At 35.9% G+C, this 20,892-nt stretch overlaps 1 protein-coding gene across 1 annotated transcript in view; it reads right to left on the bottom strand.

Moving 5' to 3' along the window:
- The window catches only part of lrba (LPS-responsive vesicle trafficking, beach and anchor containing), a 341,818-nt gene that overhangs the window by 222,276 nt on the left and 98,650 nt on the right, over positions 1–20,892 (bottom strand). Inside the window, exons 34-36 of the mRNA XM_002933499.5 lie at positions 20,660–20,724; positions 17,283–17,391; positions 2,314–2,480 (exon numbers count right to left, since the gene is read on the bottom strand). Of these exons, the coding sequence (XP_002933545.3) occupies positions 2,314–2,480; positions 17,283–17,391; positions 20,660–20,724 (341 nt within the window). The remainder of the gene's footprint in view (positions 1–2,313; positions 2,481–17,282; positions 17,392–20,659; positions 20,725–20,892) is intronic.

Below are 20,892 nucleotides of genomic sequence, written 5' to 3'. Positions count from 1 at the left end.
GACAATGTATAAATAATTATATATATTTATAAATATATAATAATTGTCTAGACTGAGAAAAAAATACAAAAGAGGTAGAAACATGTGCAAGGTTGATTTTAGTACTGAATACGGTTATTGAAAAAATTCTTTAAAGGTAATACTACAACAAAAGAATTAGGATTTAGACGTTCAGAAAAGCTTTATCACTTGATATAAATAACTCTGAGGTTGGATCTGGGATTTTAAAGTAATAGCGTCATACAAGGGCAAACTTTGCTAAACCACATGCCAAACAGTACCATACTCTCTGGAACAGGACTGATTCATTAGTCTGAAATCAGCAAATACAAACAGAAGTTTAAAAAAAAAGGGGGGGGGGGGTAATGGCAGGCCAAGTTCCCATTATAGGAAGACCAACTGCAAGCAATAATGCTTTGCCATTAACTAAGGCAAAAATGAATAGATTGCCAAGACAGTAAGGTCAAAATGGTCAAATCCGCCTGATCAAATCAGTGCATGTATGGCAAGTCTGAAAGGTGCTCAATGTCAAGTAGCATTTTCAAAATCTAATAAAGACCTTTTGCAGAATAATGAGCACAGAAAAAGAGACAAATAATTGTAACTCTCAATAAGGGTCCGTAGAAGAAAAGGGCAATACAACTTAGTACAGAGATGTTCTAGGACTTGCTTTCCATAGTCGTTTCCAAGTTACATAAAGGTGGCATTAGGAATAAAAGCCGTATTTATCATGTTGTGAAACTCAGTACTTAGAGAGGTTGCAGATGATATTTCTGTAGATTTTTGTCATACATTCAGGACATACTTTTCCTCTTTTCATCTAATGCTGCACTGAGAAATTTTAATTAAAAAAAATACACACACACAAATATATTTTAATAGGTATATGGGTTCAGGTGCAATCAACTCTCAAGTAGGCATGTGAAACAAAAGGTTATAAGTAGGTATTTGCAGTGTTCATTATGCTTTGACTGGCTTTTACATGTGGTTTAGTGATGTGCAATGCTTTTCTGAAACCCATAGGTCTTGCAGGTTGGGCAGATTTGGGTCGGCACCCACACATTCCTTGTGGTTTTTGTTGACCCGTACATCATTAGTGTGGTTCACGCTCTATGAGTAATGTTAAGCATAGCCCTTGTGCCTGCTTTTCATTTAGGACACTCAAAATGTGTTCTCACTTGTGTATGAAAGCTAAAGCAGTATCAAACATTAAAACGTGTAAGCTGAATGTACTTAGTATATGCCAATATCTAAGTTACCGGATTGATAGTATCCCACAGTACATGACCAAGTTTAGGAACTTAAGAATGTCTTCTTTATATCTTAAAACAATATCTAACATTTCTTCTAACCTTGCATATGATTGTATGAATGGACAAATGTATTTTATTTAGCTATAATATTGGTGTGTAGGCGCCATCTCAGTGCATTGTGCCTGAGTCTGAGCTTTCAGAAGGAGCCAGTGCTACACCTTAGAACTGCTTTCAGATAACCTATTGTTTCTTCTACTCCCATGTAACTGGAGGAGTCCCAAGCTGGACTTGGATTTCTTACTATTGAGTGCTATTCTGATATCTACTGGGAGCTGCTATCTTGCTACCTTCCTATTGTTCTTATGGATTGGCTGCTGGGGGAAAGGGGGGTGATATCACTCAAACTTGCAGTGCTGTAGTAAAGTGTGACTGAACACAAGTCGCATTTACTCTGGCACCCTGGGAAATGAAGGATATGGACTAGTCCCATGTGAAATTTAAACATTAAATATAAATTAAATAATAGCATAAATATAAAAAATATGTTTGCGTTTTTAAACAACAGATTTCAATACAGAATTCTTCTGGAGAATCTCTATTAACTGATGCATTTTGGGAAAAACACATGTTTTCCCATGACAGTATTCCCTTAATAATCACAGATCTTTAGAAAGAACTGCAGTTTTCACAAAACCTGTATTATCACCCTTATATCCTCTGAAAGATCTTTTGTCAATGAGATACTCAAAAATGCACAAAAGCTATAATCCACAACCTGTGTATACACAAGTGCAGTATCAATTAAATGGAAAGCGGATATTCTGAAAGTTACAAACTATTTATAGAATTTTTCTTTGCAAGAGTGGCACCTAAAATTATACAATTAAAGGTTGTCTGCTTAGATTGTGGCAGGGGGGTAAAGGAGTTGGTTCATAGGAGACATGTGCAAGGTATAAAGACATACAAACTAGGCAAAAAGTTGTTACTTTTGATCATTATAAACACATTTTTAAAGCAACTGTCAATACAATATACTGAACTGCAGATGAGATGTAATTACCTTATTGAAGAGCTACCCCAAGCTCCATGCTTGTCTGTGAGAATATTGATAATTTTCTGTACAAGCTGGGTTGCAGTTACATTATCTCTATACTTTGCAGCCCTTATCAAATGGTCACACATCTTTTCTTCTTCTCTCTTGTCTGCAGTATACTGTGCACATTGGGACTAGAAAATAAAAGGAAAGCGTGTTAAGTTAAATCAAGAAATTCCTTTCCCAAAACAATAGGAAATGCTTCCAAAATCAGTTTGGTTACAGATACACACTGAATACATACATAATAAAATAACCAAACCCTATGGCCCAGAAACAATAATTTGGCAGAATTATTTTAGAGACATCCATTTAGCTTGCACTTCTCAGACTATGCCGGTTTATTCTTCCCAATTTTTGGTACTTTTAGATACTACATTTGTTATTGCATGGCCCAGAAGTTCCAATTACTATGCAAGCTCCCAGTTATGGGTGTTGGTGTTCCTCTGTGATTCTGGTTGGCCAACAGCCCAGTCTACTTCAATGTATTTTTGTTGATTATCGGTGATTTCTTTCTTCAGTTCTTAAGGTTAACACAACACAACAAGCAGCAAATTTTGAATAATGATACTCATACAATAGTTTATTACACTAAATACCTTATCTACAAACATAGATGTGCAGAGACATTGGTCTTGAGATCCTGCATTTAGGAAAATTATGCTACCAACTTATAGACATGGTTGTCTTTCAGTAAAATTCTAGGGGTTGCACAAAAAAGAATCTGAGTAAATTCTGAAAATCTCCTGTTTCTCATTGGATCTTCAAATAAATGTTTACTTGGCAACTGCATCTTGCACAAACACAAACTAAACATCAGGTTCACTAAGACAGCATGCAACTTTCCAAACAAACCAATGGCTTCAAGAACAATCACACTTGTAAATATAGTTTGTTCAGTTACAGGATTACCTCTAAATAGGGAGCATGTTATCAGTTCCATAGATATATTAGGTATTTATAGTAACTGAAAAATATAGTGATTCCAATATAAGTATTGATAATTATTTTATATAACTAAATACAACAACATAAGCAAATGTTTAATTCATCATTAGCACTTATTTTCCCTGTATTTATCCCAATCGTGTGAACTGAAACATGTTCCCAAAAGAAAGCTACTAGAGGAACAATTATCACAGACTTAAAATCTTCTAGCAACAGTTTTAGCATATGTAATATCCCACAGACAGATACAGAACAGTAATGTTGTGTATCTGAAAAGCCGAATAAACATAGCGAACTTATTTTTGATAACCCATTCCCTAATAAGGTCAAGCAACAATATGCACCCAAAATAAATACAAATAAAATTACAAAATCTGTGTTTTTATTTTCCATGATTTCCTCTGTTAAAAACGAAATATAAGATATCAATTTCTAAATTGGATAGATGAAATCAACAGACATACAATCAGAAATGTGCTTTGACTATGGGATATTTTTTCAAATTAATTCAAATTATTATAATCAAAATATGCAATAAGAAAACAAATCCAGTTTAACTGAAATGCATAATTGCGAACTGAATTCTACTGCTAAAGCAGTAAATGTTTTAAAGTGCTCTCTAATGGTCTAATGGATCAGTCTTTACAATTTGAACAACAACTTTTCATATCTGACATAAAATCCATAGATATAAATCACATTAGAGGTCTGTTCTTTACCGATTATCAATCTCTGTCTCTTTGTGAAACATTAAGGTTGCATTTGACCTTAATACATGATACAATGGAAAATGGAAAAATGTTATTGACAAGTGTGTGTATTTGTATGAATACATAATTATGTAATTTTTAAATGAAAACAATTCAGTTTGAAGCCATTTTATTATTTTACACCTATGAAAACAATAAGCTTAAGGCAAGGTAACCTGTAGAATTCTTTTAAAATAATGAGCCATAATAATTTTAATTTGGATCCTGCTTTGTTTTGTCTATAAGATGAGACTTTTACAGAGTTTTAGAAAAAGGAAAAAAAAATTACAATTAAAAACTGTTTGCAGTCAACTCGACAATGCTGGGGTATTGCTAAATGTTAGCTTATTACAGCAGGTAAAATCTGTCAGTAGCTATTACCATGAGTGTGTGGGTTGTACCAACAAAAACAACCTTACACTGAGGAACGCTTAAGTAAATCATTACATTAAAAAAGGTAAAACATTCACTAGAAAGGAGTGGTTTTATTAATTAGAGCATTTTTATAAATTAATGTGATAAATGTCGCATAGAATATAACAAAACAATATATGGGCTTATGTGAAGTACAAACATGGATTCTCCAGTTCCCTTCATATAATTTATACCGGCTGATATTAAACATATCTTGCAGGGTTGCATTGATGACAATAATGGGTCTAAAATAAGCAAAATTGATTAATGCAAGCATGTGGCAAGTAAATCTACATGTACAAATCCTTTACTATTTTCAGTATGTCTTCTTTGTGATCAGGGAGTGCTGATTTAATGATCTGAACGCATTAAAGCAGCACTGCCAGATAAATTAGTAAATAATTCAAAAGGCAGTTAGACTGAATATACATTTACAGACCCCTTGTTCTTGTGTCATTCATATTACTTTGCTAGTACTGCAGCACAGTCACCAGGAGAAACAGAAGTCTGAACATAATACAGGCTGAATGCAAAATATCATCTGGAATGCAACCCAGTTCTAAATGGATTAACATCAAAGTAAATTAAAATATAAAAAGGGTAATAGATTTTTTTTCCTCACATATTTACAATGAAATAGAAGGAATTGAGAATGCTATTTACATTACACAAGAAAATATACATTAAAGCAGTTCAATGCTATATGTTTTCAAGCCACGTTCACAGCCTAAATATGTGTGTGTGTGTGTGTGTGTGTGTATGTGTATGTGTGTATATATATATATATATATATATATATATATATATATATATATATATATATATATATATATATATATATGTATATATATATATATATATGTATATATATGTATATGTATATATATATATATATATATTAGTATATATTACATATACATCCTTAGGTTGCCTTTCAGGAACTAAATGCAAGCAATATGATTTCTTAACTAGGAAGTTGCCAGTCAGATGACAAAAGATTCGAAAATTTAAACCTCCCCAAACAACACACAGAAAATTACACTGCACCAAAATTAAGACATTGTCTACATGTAACTCTTTGTCAACTTGACCTCTGCTTTTTTTATTCTATCTAGGTAAATCCCCCCCACCAGCAAAAAAAAAAAATAAAAAAATCCCACTTGAATAAACCCTAGAAAGATGAAAGCTTGTAACCACAATAGCGAACAAAAGTCAACCAATGACAATGTCTGTCAGGCAAGCTCAATTCTGAAGTGATGTGCCTGTCATCCTGGGCCTGAAAGTATTGATTTTTCTCAGCAAGGAAAAAACGTAGGCCAATGAAATAGATATAGTATCATCCTCTCGATAATAGCCATCAAGGTTACCAGAGGCAGAACACTTATCAAGTATCTCTTCCATTTCTTATTGTTTTATTGGTCTGCATGCAATGTGCAAGCTTTCAGATCTGCAGTTCTCTATCCAATTTTTTATCCTTTATACAGATAACTACAAGATAACTTTTCACATTAGTTTGTAGAATTTTTACCAAAGCCAATAAAATACAGTTGTGCTGTATGCTCTTGTTTAGGCAAAGTTATGGCTAATGCTATGAATGCTTAAAGGGATACTGGTGGTGCACTTTTTATTTCTAAATTACTGTTTACATCGCAAATAATTCACTCTACCACTTAAAATGTTATTCTTGAATAAACAAATGTATTTATTTTTAGTTGTAATATTGGCGTGTAGGCCCGAGTCTGAGCTTTCAGAAGCTTTTTTTTTTTTCTTCAAATAACCTATTGTTTCTCCTACTCCCATGTAACTGGAGGAGTTGTATTTCTTACTATTGAGTGCTATTCTGATTTACTGGGAGGTGCTATCTTGCTCCCTTCCCATTGTTCTGCTGATCGGCTGCTGGGAGGGGGAGGGGTATCACTCCAACCTGCAGCTCAGCAGTAAAGTGTGACTGAAGTGTATCAGAGCACAGGTCACATGGCTGTAGCACCCTGGGAAATGAAGAATATGGCTAGCCCCATGTGAAATTTCAAAATTAAATATAAAAAAAAATCTGTGTTTTTGAAAACCAGATTTCAATGCAGGATTCTGCTGGAGAAGCTCTATTAACTGATGTGTTTTGAAAAAAACATGTTTCCCATGACAGTATTCCTTTAAGAGAGTATTTTTAAAATGCATATCTAAATAACACTATTATGAGCAGTGTAAACAAAAGATGAACTAAATAAAGTAAGCAATCAAAGAAATTTCTTTTCTATACATCCCTCAGGTAATACAGTACCTTGTGCAAATATTCAGCCCCCTTTGATTTTTCATATATGGTTGCGATACAACTTGGATTGTATGTCACTGATCTTGACAAAAATTGTCCATGGGGGGGGGGGGGGGAGTGGTGGGATCAATTAATTTTTTTAAAATTTCTTAGAAACAAAAAACTCAACTGCATAAGTATTTAACACCCCTCTTGCTGTGAAACCCCTAAATAAGCTTTACTGCTTGCAACTGCTTTCCCAAATCACAGAATTCATTCAATAGCTCCACCTGGGTGCAATTAAAGTGTCACATGATCTCAAAATAAATAAACCAGTTTCTGGAAAGCCCTAGAGTTTGTTAGAGAACATATCTAAACAAACAGCATCCCGAGGACCAAAGAGCTATCAAAAGTCTAGGATAAAGATCTGGAGACGAACCAAAAAGGACGGAGTTATAAAATAAATCTTAAACTTTTATAATCCTCTGGAGCAGTAATGAATCCTTTATTATAAAAATGGAAAGCATAGTGTTCAACCAAGACTAATGCATGGAGAAGGCCATCCACCAAAACTCACTGACCAGGTAGGCAGCACATTAGAAAATAAACAAAGATGCAAAAGAAGCTGGAGAAATTCACAGCCATATATTAGAAATTCAGATGCTCCACAAAGTTGGGCTTAATGGAAGATTGGTGTGAAAAAAAATTACACAATACCAAAGCCAAAAGGCATATGGGAAATACAGCAAGCCTGTTGTAAAATGTTTTCCAGTCTAAGACCAATATGTAATGTGTGGAATTAGCACAGAACGTAAAGCTGATGCCACACACGGCGTAGGGCTGATTTTTTCGGCAAGCGGAAAAACGCTTGCCGAAAAATCAGCCCTACGCCTGCTACTTGTGCCTGCACCCGAGCGTATCCCATTCATTCGGGTGCAGGCACAAGTAGCAGGCGTAGGGCTGATTTTTCGGCAAGCAAAAGCCAACACTGCTTATCACTCCACAAATGTACTTTCATGTCGGGAAGCAGAGAGGTAAGGATTAGATGAATGAAGCAAAACACAGAACAAGAGATCCTACCAGTTAAAAAATCCCATAACTGGAGACAATGGCGTAACTTTGTCACCCCCCTGCCTGGCACAACCAGTCCTCCTCTGCAGCTCCCCCACCAAGCCCTGACCACGCTGCACCTCCTGGTCCAACTGCACTGCTATAGTTAAGGTAGGAGAGGGGCTGGGGAAAGGGGGCTAAGGCACAGCACATTTGTCGCCCGCAATAAATCTGATACTGCAGGCGACTAAATCCCTCATAAAGGAAATATGAGAGATAAGTACACATCCATCTCTTCTTTGTATGGAAACCCTTAGCATGGCATTACTAGTAGCAATGCCTATTACTTTAGTCACATTCATTTTTTGTTTTCACTATTTTTTTTTTTTTTGCACTAAAACTCAATTTTTTTTCATGTTAAAAATGCATATTTTGCCATTTATTATTAGTCAAAACCACAAAAAACACTAATACAAAACTTTGCCGTTTAAAACTATTGAGGTCATGTAGAAATTAATGGGAGTTGCCCTAGGCAAATTGCAACAATTTTTATTTCATTTGTGGTTTTTCAGATATCTGGGTTTTATTTTGTTTGTAAGGCCACAGAGATGCATAGGAAAACGTAAAAACCACAACATTTTTATTTTTTTGGTTTAAAAAAAACTATAAAACCACAAAAATCAGAATGTTGATGTATGTGTCTCCAAGTGTTTGCTTTATTTTTTTAACTAAACATTGAAGCAACTCCATGTCTGGTCCTTGAGAGGTAGATTATTCAATTACCACTATAAAACCCCTTCCCTTACCCGCTTTGTTGTGACTGTTTTGTTAGCATTAGTCCATTATGCAGGGTAATTATCAGTATACTGGTAATGTAAAGCTACTCCATGTTTGGTCTTTGTGAGACAGATAATTAATTTACCTATTTGCCCTGTATAGCTCAAGAAATAATAAAAACCATAGATTTTTTTGTGAATAAAACAATAGATAGAAAGTATGTTTAGCACAAGCCTTATTGACTGAACTGATGTCGAACAAGGGGTTTATATTGTCCCTTTACGTCAAATCTGATTGATCAATTATGCAGTATACTTTTCAAAAGCAGGAGACAACATCGGTCCATTAGCTCACAAGTTAAGGCCTAACAGCAATGTTCCAACACTGATTGCTTCCAAGCTGGGCAGGATAAGAGATATCTCTAGTGCGGCCTTACTGACAGACAAACCCTTTTACTAAGAAAAATGACCCCTTATCCAAAAGACCCCAGGTTCCAAGCATTCTAGATCATAGATCATGTATGTATATTGCTGTATTGTCTGTCCCAGAGAGTGGGTATTGTTTTTATTCCCTCCCATACTGTAGATTAATGCTGTCCAACTTGCGGCCCGCAGCCCCCCTCGGTGTGGCCCCCCTCCTGTCTGGCTGCTGTGACTGTTTACCTTTGTGTAAGCTTTAAATGGTATCAGTATTGATACCCCTGCATTTTTCATACCACAGATTCAGGCTGTAAACCCCTGTATTGTTTAAACATGTAATTCCCTGTTCTGTTCACACCTCAGGCTCAGACTGTAAATGCCCACATTGTTCACACCTAAGCAGGCCCGGATTTGTGGAGAGGCCACAAAGGCCTGGGCCTAGGGCGGCAAAAGTTTAGGGGCGGCGTGCCGCCCCACCGCAAAAAAAATTAAAAATTTGGCTCCCATACGGAGCAGTCGGGACCTCTCCCCACTGCTCCGTATGGGAGTTTAAAGGAGCGCATGCGCACTGGTGGGGTCGCTTTCGCGCATGCGCACGGGGGGCGCTTTCGCGGATGCGCACGGGTGGGGAGGGGGCGACCAACAGGGGCGGCCTCGGGGCGCTCAAAACAGAAATCCGGCCCTGCACCTAAGACTTTAGGACCAGTGCCAGCATTGTGTCACTGTATGTACTGTTTGCATGCAGAGTATGGCAGACACAGGCAGCATAGGGCAGGCAGAGTATAGCACACACAGGTAGCATAGGGCAGGCAGAGTATGGCACACAAAGGCAGCATATGGCAGGCAGAGTATGGCACAGACAAGCAGAATAGTATGGCACACAGGCAGCATAGTTCAAGTAGAATATGGCACACACACACACAAAGCAGGAAAAGGCAGACAGAGTATGGCACAAACAGGCAGCACAGGGCAGGCAGAGTATGGCACACAGGCAGCATAGGGCAGGCAGAGTGTGGCACACACAGGCAGCATAGGGCAGGCAGAGTGTGGCACACACAGGCAGCATAGGGCAAGCAGAGTGTGGCACACACAGGCATAGCCTTCTTTAACTTTTGTATTGATTATTGGTTGTCTTTGTATATAAAGCTGCATGTTCAGTGTATATATCCATTTACTGAAAAGTGCTGCAAAATATGTTGCTTTATAAATAATGTAGCTTTCTAAACACATGTTAATAATAAATTCCCTTTTAAGTCCTTGTTATAAGATTAAAATTCAGAGGTATTAAAGGAGATACAGAACACATCCTTTTAAGACTAGGGTCAAACAACCTCGCACCTTAAACTTTAAAAATGTTAATCAAAACTCAATCTAAAGACTTCTGTTATTTTCAGCACACATGGAATCTCTCAGGAATGGCAATATCTTTACTATTGAGTCCTGCTCATGATACCGAAGATGCAGAACCCTCATCTTTAGAAGTTCTTGCTAAATCCACTGTAATATTGTTGTCTAAGCCTTCAAGTAGCAAAAAACAGAGATGTTTCCACCAACACATGCTTAAGTATCAGCTATCTTAAATAGTTCTGCACACTCCACCACCAGCAGCTCAACATTTTTATAACTCAACATTAATTATAAATATTTTAATTTCAGTAAAGACACAAAGCAGAATAGTTTATTTCATGGTTTGATCAAGATGTGTGTAACACTTGTTTGGCTTAATAGGGGTATTATTACCAGGCTAGTTTGGATATTAGAGCACGTGTTACAGCAACCCCCTTTCCCAGGATGGGCCTCCGCTATATGGGAGCTATGTCAGGGGCTATATGGTGTTGCTGAACTACAACCCACACTGGTGTTGTGCAATATAATAAGTGATAGGACGCCAGGAGCTCTTGCAGTTAACTGGATAATACTTTATTGGACAAAGGCACATATGGAATAGTGCAGCAGGGTATATACTCACAGTCACAGCAGTATAGAACTTGGTCACAATGGATACAGCAGATGTGACACTTAAGGAAACAGTATAGCCCACTTGAAGGATATGCAGAGTATTAGCTGTATGCTCAGGAATGGATGCCCTTTACTGGAACGGATCCCTTCCAGCCAACTATGGTTCAGGGTAAGGAACTGCCTGAAACCTACGTCTTAACTGTGGTCCCTACAGCAAGGCATACAAAGCCTGGGTTAGACTAAACCCTTACAGTCTCCTTTGATGGGGCCAGTGCTGCCCTTACTAAATAAGCTATCTATGCTCACCCCTCCTAGAGGGTGCTATTACATATAACTGACTGTGCTGGCTTGATCTCATTCACGGGGCCCTGTCCCCGACTTACAAATTGGCAGGTTCTCCTTACTGGGGCCAAATGCCTCAGGCTCAGTGACGTGAAGCCTTAGGACAACAGCAGCCAAAGAGGAAGACACTTCCTTGTGCAAGACACTATATAGTCTGCCAAGGGGAGTGGTCAACCTGGCTAAACCTATAGGGGGTAGCCTAATAACTGTAATCTGAGTGTAGAGGGCTCTGCCCTATAACAGCACAGATAAGATAAAGATAGGGGATAACACCATAGGGAGCTTAACCCTATGGGTCCCTACATGTGTATGCACAGAAAAAAAATATGTTGGTTTCTCATTAAAACACAAGATGAAGAAGCAACACAATATGTACAGTACATAACAGTAACAAGACAAACAAAAACCGATATGCCTGTGATACCGTAAACAAACTAAACTCTTGACTTAACTCAACACTGTCTTTCCTGCATCTTGGCCACACAACACCCAACACTATGCTATGTTAACTAAAACCGCAACATCTTGTTGCCACATGCCAAAAATCAAGCTAATTAATTTTTGTGTGATATTAGCCTATGTCTTATATATTATTTTTCTGGTGCTGGAGAAACTGTATCATGAAAAATAGGCGAGCACCCATTTCATTTTGTTATAAGGAGAAAGCTACAACAATAACATATTGATTGGGGACTGATATAAATTCACAATAAAACTGGTAGCAAGATACCTTCTGTATAGTGAGGCTAATAATTAGTTAATTGGAGAGGATCTATAGATCGGCATTATTTAAATAAACAAATAATTATGAATGAGTTACTACAGGGATGCAATTTGCTGCAAGCATAAAGCAATCCTTAAGCAGAGTTTCACAAAGGTAGGTTTAACGTAGAACAAAAGCCTAGAAAAAGTGAACATTTTAGGTTCCCAGTAAGCAATAGAGGTGCATCATCTAAGGACCTTTTTCACATTAAGAATCCTATTAGAAAGAAAACACTAAAAGGTAATTGAATTTCCCTCAGTTATCTTCATCTCTGTCAGCTCCTGCTACAATAACTTACTCTCTAGAGCAGAGATAACTCAATTCCATTCAGCTAGCATATGTTATGAATCCCTAAACCAAACTTGTCTAAATCATTCTGATCTGCTATCAAGGTTGACTGTGGATATGAACTCTGACAGGGAGCAAACATAAATTTAGTTTTATCTTTTTAATAATTCACTCCTTCCTGATTTGATCGCAAAATTGAAAGGCACCCTCAGTAATTTTGTATTTACAGGTAACAGGTGGCGATGACCTGATATGTTTAAATTATCTATCCTGCAGAGCCATGTGTGGTCCAAATATCAAGACAAAAATAATACTTATAATAACCTGAATATCCTGTACTTAAGAACATTTTTTTCTTATTTATTTTGCCTCTTGTTTAAAAAAACAAAGGTTTATTTTCACATTTGCTTGAATTTAGCTTGTGAAAAAGTAATTACATCACATGGGAAGTTTTTTTTTTCTTTTTTACATGTTATTTTTATTCAGACAATATATTGATATAACTGAAAAAAAAAAGAGAAACCTTTACTTTAAAAACATTAATTCAACAAAAAGAAAAAAAGATATGCTACTTCCTTTTGTGACAAAAGCAAGAATGCTAGGGACCTGTGGTTTTCAGGAGAAGGGGTCTTTCTGTAATTTGGATCTCTATACTTAAGGTCTACTAAAACATGAAATATACCCATTAGGATTGTTTTTCCTCCAATAAGGAATAATTATACCTTAGTTGGGATGAAGTACATGGTACTCTCATTATAACAGAGAAAAAGGAAATAATTTTTAAAAATGTGAATTACTTGCTTATAATAAAGTCTAAAGGAGATGGGCCTTCCCTTAATTTGGAGCTTTCTTGATAATGGGTTTCTGGATAATGGATCCCATACATGTACACTTTTGGCCCTAATACTTGGTATTGCCCCCTGTGGCAAAAACAACCTCACTTTGAAATTTCTTTTAACTATTAGCCTCTAACATCAACTGGAATACATATTTTCTGACTTCTCCATGGAAAGAGAATCTATTCAGTACTGAAATGTGGGGGGGGGGGGGGGGGGTTCTTTGACATACAGCCCAATTCACATACCCTACCTCAAAGCTTCTCAATTGGGTTTAGATCCAAGCATTGATTTGGCTATTCCAGGACCCTTCAATTCTTTTTTTTCAGCCATTCCTTGGTGAATTTATAGGAATGTATATGATATACTTTCAGATGAATTTAATCTTCTATCTGACATTATCCTCAAGCACCCTCTGGCACAATTGAAAATGTATAGCAGATCATATGATGGCTAGCTTTCTAGGCCTTGTTGCAGTGCAATATCCCACCACCATTCTTTAGAGTTGGTATCATGTCCTACTGATGAAATGCTGTTTTTGTTTTTTAGCTAAACATGCCTTTTGGTATTGTGGCCAAATTGCTATCTTTGCCTTGTCTATACAAGGAACTTTTTCTGTTTATCGTGAGAAAACATAGATCTTCCCCTGATTTTCTTTCTAGATAACAAAGGCTTTCTCTTGACAAGCCTCCCATGTAGACACATAGATATAATTGGGCAGCCTCAATAGCCAGCACAGAACAGCATGCACTCGTCGGACTGGAAACAAATAGTACTGGTACACATAATTGTGCAGCCTCTTCAAAACTTTGCCATCAACAGTGCCAAGAGCTACTAGTAGGTTAAGCGATGAAATTCAAGACTTCTTAGGGCTCTGGCACACGGGGAGTTTAGTCGCCCGCGACAAATGCCATCCCACCGGCGAAAATGTAAATCACCGGTGGGATGGCATACGCGGCGGCGCAATTTCCCTGAAATTGCGGAAGTTGCCACGAGAGAGCAATAGCACATAATATTTTAATTACTTTGATATATTTCACTTTTGGTGTTACTGTTCTTGTATTGTGTTTATTGCATTTGTATTCAATTCTAATTTTAGATATTTGAGCTAGTGATAAACATATGGGAAAATTTACTTTTGCTGTGAAATTTGCATTTATTTACACAATGGACTACACAATATAAACATAGCATAATACCTGTTATATTATATAATTTAGTTAAAAATAAAGATCAAATATTTACATGTTGAAAGATACAAAATAGTCATGGGCCATATGTAATTTTCATACGACTAGACCATTAAAAGCATTTGCAAATGCCTAATTCAAATTCAGAAGGTATATTTTAGAATAGGACATGGCTTTCTTGTGCCTGTCCACTGTGTAATGCCAAAACATCAGCAATGTGAATTAAAGTTTGTTATTTCTTGTGCTAAATGCAAAATATGAAACAGAGTAAAGTCACATTCTAGAAGAGAAGCTGCAGTATAATAAGCTGCCCTAATTGCCTAACAGGCTAAAGCTGGAGGATAGGAGGTGTTTATCCAAAGGGCTTCTCAGTGGACTGCTGATTTGTTTATCTCTCTAGCCGTTTTGTACAAGAGCATTCAAGTTGTCCAAGAACAATTAAAACAGAGATAATGCTTAATTATAAAAAGGAAAAATAGCAAGCATCTTTCCCAAACAATATTGGTTGCTTCCACAGCCCTAGGTAATAAGAAACTACAGGAATACCCTTTCCTATTTTGATGTAGTTCTCCGCTCAGTATAGGATTATATGCCTGACTTTCCAAACTATTATGGCTTACCTGGGACTACATGACCCCTGTCAAGGGCATAATGGAGATCTGAACAAGCAGATAAGTTTTTTTTTTTTAAATATATCTCAACTATTGATATGATGCAGTGAAGCATAAGAATTGCTGAGATTTTGTCTGGGTTGGACTAAAAAAAAAAAAAAAAAAAAAAAATATGTGGCCCACAGCATTTCTGGCATTAAACTTCTTAAAGAAAACTGATAACTGTTTTTTATCTGCCATTAGCCACAAACATATGCAAATATTCTGTAACTAAAGATCACACGTTTAATATATAAAATAAGTATACAGTACACTGAGGGGCCTATTTATCAAAGTATGATCGGCTCTGAGTACAAAAAAAAAAATCATATTTTTTTTCTAAGTTTTCATACCTTGCATATTTTTGCAGATTTTTTCGTTAATTTGCGCAACTTTTTCGTACTGTGCGTCAAAAATTACGCGACAAAAAATAATTGTCGCAACGAGTACAAAGTTTTGGATTCATTCAAGCTTCAGTATCGTGACTTTCCTTGGGCCAGGTTGGAGCTGCAGAGTGCCATTGAGCCCTATGGGAGACTTTCCTTGGGCCAGGTTGGAGCTGCAGAGTGCCATTGAGCCCTATGGGAGGCTTTCCTTGGGCCAGGTTGGAGCTGCAGAGTGCCATTGAGTCCTATGGGAGGCTTCCAAAATCATGCACAAAAGGATCAAAGTCAGAAAGGTTTTCCCGCCGTTTATGATCGTTCGGATACAAAAATTTTGTGACTTTCGGATCACCAACACAATATTATCATGACTAATATGATTTTTTCGTAAGCATTTTCGTGACATTTGCGATCATCAGAAATTATCGTATTTAATCCGAATTTTACCAATTTCTGGATTCAAACTCGTACTTTGATGAATCAGCCCCTATATGTGTCCATTTAGTGACATTTAGTGACAGTGAAGTATCACCTGTTGTCAGGTTGGAACACAGCAGTAAACAAATTCTACCAAAGTATTAATCAGTAATCAGCTTTGAGCGAAAGGTCAGTTATAAGAAAAGAAATAACTTTGTCTTCTTTTCTTAAGCATGTACAGGTATAGGATCCCTTATCCGGAAACCCGTTATCCAGAAAGCTCCAAATTACGGGAAGGCCATCTCCCATTGAGCCCATTTTAAACAAATAATTCACATTTTTAAAAATAATTTCCTCTTTACTTGTATTAATAAATCAGTATCTTGTATTTGACCCCAACTAAGATGCAGACTAAGACTAAGAGGCAAAACAATCCTATTGAGTTTATTTAATGTTTAAATGATTATTAAGCAGACTTTGAGTATGGAGATCCAAATTACGGAAAGAACCCTTATCTGGATAACCCCAGGTCCTAAGCATTCTGGATAATAGGTCCCATACCTGTACATATTCTGTATAGCCTTTAAGGTTTGTTTGCCATTTGTTTTGATTCATTGCTTCTTAAGGCATCAGGAGTAATTCATGAAAAAATGAACTAAACCTCATATAATCAGCAAATGCTATGAAAAGAAACCAGTCAATGTTTATCACATCTCAAAAATGGAATATAAAAGAGAAGGGAATAACGATTATACCAGAGAAGAATCCTTTGGTTTTCCGCATGAGGAAACGCAGCAAAACAGTAAAAGGGCACATTTTACAGACCTTGCAAATGCTAGATTTAATTACCGTGGAGAAATCATGCATAGAAGTTTTCTGTACAGCATGATTTCTAGCAAATAAGAAAACGGTGTAATATAAATGATATCTTAATCCAAGAATATTGAATAAAAAAGGGGTAACAATAGAAATTAAGCATATTACATAATTTACATAATTTACATATTTACTGCAATAAGAAAACAATATTACAAAGATGTTAATTTTCTCAGTGTTTTACAAACCAACTAATATATATTTTCTATCTATTTCAACCACTGACATGCTTGAAAAGGTGAGATTTTTTTTCTCAAATACAAATAGAAGGCTGAGCAACCACTGGCTCTAAAGCAAGATGAAGCGTTCGATCAGAAAGATTAAGCAATGTCTGAGGCAAATGTGATTTCATCTTTTGAGCACTTCTATGCAATCAGGTAAAGCATATGATATTTTAACATGGAAAACACATAGATACAGTCATTTGTACTAAATAACGGAGCTTTTAAACAACTTTCATTACAAGGTACACCTAATTAAATGCAAAAACAAAATTGAATTGCGTTTTCTACAAACTTAACATTTTAATAGTTTGTGTGCACCAGGATACCAGAATATTTTAAATACATTTTCAAAATGATAATAAAAACATCATACAAAATACCAGGTATATTTCTTTTAAATTACCTCAAATTCTGCATGTCTGTGTATCTCTTCTGCTCGCTGCCTGCTCAAGATAAATTCAGCTTCGTTTGCCACTCTCACCAGATGATCTTTCATAGTTTGGCTTAGTAACCTACAATTACATATCAATGTGATAAACTGGTTATGGTGAATAGAACATGTATTGCTAACTACTTTACACATGAAAAGAAAGAGGAAAATCACACTGTATATGTTAGTCAGGGACCTAATGAGTTAAAGGACTACAGTTTCGCAGGAATATTGGCAATACTGGCACATTTGGAAGAGCAAAAGAACAATAGGCAGCATTTTACATTTCATCTGAAATATGGAAACTTTTACAGGATCCTGCACACGATTTGTCTGCTTCAATCTGATCTATGTTGTCATTCTACGTGGCTCCTTTTCATCGTGTCTCTCAGATTTAATTAAGATTGTGGGGCAATGCAGCATTTGAGAAAATAACACTTTAACAAACTGCTTTTTTTAAATTTAAAATCAATAGTTTATTTACTGGTAATGAGAAAAAAAGATGCCTTGTGTAGGGGGGTGGTTATGTTTTGCCATTTTATCAACAGAAAATGCTAGACATGTTGGGGTATCCAGCTTAGGATGCAAGATTTTGATATGGAGAAAACCAATAGAGCCAGTGAAAAGACTGGACCAAATACAACAACTATACAGTCCTATCTGCAAGTTTAAGGTTTTAACAGGTACAGGCATGGGATCCTTTATCTAGAAATCCATAACTCAAAAAGCTCAGAATTACGCAAAGGCTATCTCCCATAGAGCCCGTTTTCAGCAAATAATTCTTTTGGGTTTTTTTATGATTTATTTTGCTCTGTAATAATAAACCAGTAGCTTCTGCTTGATCCTAAACTAAGCTGCGTGAATCCATATAGGTGGCAAAATAATGTCATTGGGTTTATTTAATGTTTAAATGATCTTTAGCAGCCTTTCCATATTATAGAAAGATCCCCTTTCCCAGGTCCCAAGCATTTTGGATAATAATAATAGATCCTATACCTGTACAGAAACATGTTATCCAGAAAGCTCCTTATTCTGTAATAATAAAGCAGTACCTAGTACTTGATTCTAAGCCAATTGATAACAATTCCATTTGGTTTAATTAATGTTTAAATTATTTTTAAACATTAATATGGTATGGAGGTCCAAATTACAGAAAAGTACCCTATCAGGAAAACCACAGGTTCCATACCTGTACATGTAAACATAAACAAAGCCAGTTGACTTCACAAACATGTTGGCTGTTTAAAGGAAAGATATTTTCTTAAAATCAATAAATTAATAAAGATTAAGCTAAATTTACAGTTAGATATAAAATTATTAAGGGGAAAAGAGGTGGTTATAAAAATGACAAAAGCACCTTGCACAAGCAGATATTCCAATTGAGTGTGAGCATTAATATGTGCATTGTATCTAGCTGCAGCTGTCAGATATAAGTAAGTTCAAGACTAAACCACTCAGGCACTTCAAAGGCTCTAGTTTATTACAGCCCTCCTACTTCCATATTAGATAATGGAACTTTCAAACAAAAAACTGCAGGTGAATTGTAAAAGATATATATTCTACCCTTGGTATTTTACTGCTCAAAACGCAATGACTGCATTTGATGAGAAATGCTGATTTTTTTTTTTTTTTTTTTTTTTTTTTAAATGTAAAAAGTCAAAACACATTCTCTTTGAATTTTGCCACTCAAACATACCTTAGAAACTGTAATATTTTTCATACAAATGCAATATAATTATAATTAAACACCATTATAAGCACAACTATTATAGACAACATACCACAGTTAAATACATTTATTTTCCAATATAAAAAAAAACTTTGAAATTGACATTAAAATAAATAAAGAATTTAGGTAGATTAAATCAGAGGGATATAATTAATTCACATGCTAAATGGTAAAAACATTTCTAGTTTATGAACTAGGGCAGGAGAATTTTTAGACATTTGTGTGTCTTTTTACCCTTAGAGGCCTATTTATAAAGCTGGGTTAAATGATTTACAATGGAAAAACAGCAGAAAACGAGCTGTACAATAAATGTTTTCATAAAATCGTAATGTTAGAATTTGGAACTAGCCACATAACATTTTAAAAGAAGTTTAAAGCAGTTTGTATAATAAGACCACGTTACTTAGACTGTATGCTTGGGGGAAAGGACTTAATTCCTTATGTATCTCTTACCATATGGAACTTTATACATATCTATTATTGATCCCTACGTGTACTTTTCTACATTGTCAAATTGTATATTCATGCATCGTTCTATAAATATACCTACCTTGCAAGGGTTTAAGAACAATTTTGGCCCTAGCTGAGACACTCTTGATTACAAGTTTAATCTACAAGAAAAATCTAAAGCAGCCACTCTATAAACAGGGTCAAGGCAAATTGGCCCCTATAATAAGAAACAACAACAGAACAGGTCTATGCAGTGTAACTAAACACTCTTGTTACTGTTCTTTGACCTCAGGGATCAAGGCTGATCAAATGCCTATCCCAGGTCATGTTCCAAAAAGCTGTGTTAAAGAAAGTGTTGTAATTTTGTTTTATAAGCTATCAGATACTAACTTAGAAGATAACTTAAATACTATGAGGTGAACATACATAGTTAGGCCGTTTTCCCCTCAATCACTGCCAGAATGCATAAACACAGTAATACAAGTCAGTGTATCTGTATGTTCAGGTTCATAAGCCAATGCAACTGTGCAGATTTGTTGGCTGGTTTACAGATTTCTATCAGATTTTTTTTTTTATAAATGTGTTTGCAGAGAATAAAGTGTGCGTTTATCGCTTTCTGTTCTCTAGGTCTGTCTCCTAAAGCAATGCAGGTGAAGTAAGACTTCCCCCAGGTCTGTTAGGGAAATGGTGCACATTGTCACCTGAGATTAAATCTTTGCTACCACGATCAACAAATCTGGACGACAAACCTCCTGAAAATGACTTGCCACTGTATAGCAGTGAAACATATTATTTGTAGCCATCTGGTTTAATCGCAGGAAAATGTGAAGAGAGGCAATTTCGTATGATCAACTGGATTGCTGCAATCCCAATGCCATCCTATGGCAAGACATTGTCTGGATACTTGTCGCCCATGGTAGTGTATATTTATTCCTGGGCGACCCATTACACTTAATCAGCTGACTTGCAGTTTTATTAAACAATTATTTCAGTCACAGTGATATTTGGTATAAAATCCAAAACTAATTTTCAGCACAGACCTGAATAAGAATGGTTTTATAAATTAAGCTAATTATTTCAGTTGGTAAATGACGAAGAACCAAAGGTTGATAAATTCATATAATATACAAATTTACTGTACAGATTTAAGTTCTAAAAAGTGTATTTTTACCTTCCTTCATTAACCAGTTCAATAAATGCCAGTCCCGCATTTTTCTGAATAGAGTTTTGCCATTCCTGCAAGATAAAGTCAACATTTTTAAACTTGGTAAAGCCCACTACAAATCTATAACTCACATTTTACAGTTTCTCTTTGACGTAATCAGACATAAATTAACCTTTATGCATTCAACTATTCATATTAACTCTTGCACCTTTATTAAAACATATTTTCTGCATAACTGC

This window comes from Xenopus tropicalis, chromosome 1 (genome assembly GCF_000004195.4).
Source record: "Xenopus tropicalis strain Nigerian chromosome 1, UCB_Xtro_10.0, whole genome shotgun sequence".
In the NCBI taxonomy this organism is placed as follows: Eukaryota; Metazoa; Chordata; class Amphibia; order Anura; family Pipidae; genus Xenopus; species Xenopus tropicalis.
This window is presented reverse-complemented; position numbering and strand designations above follow the sequence as displayed.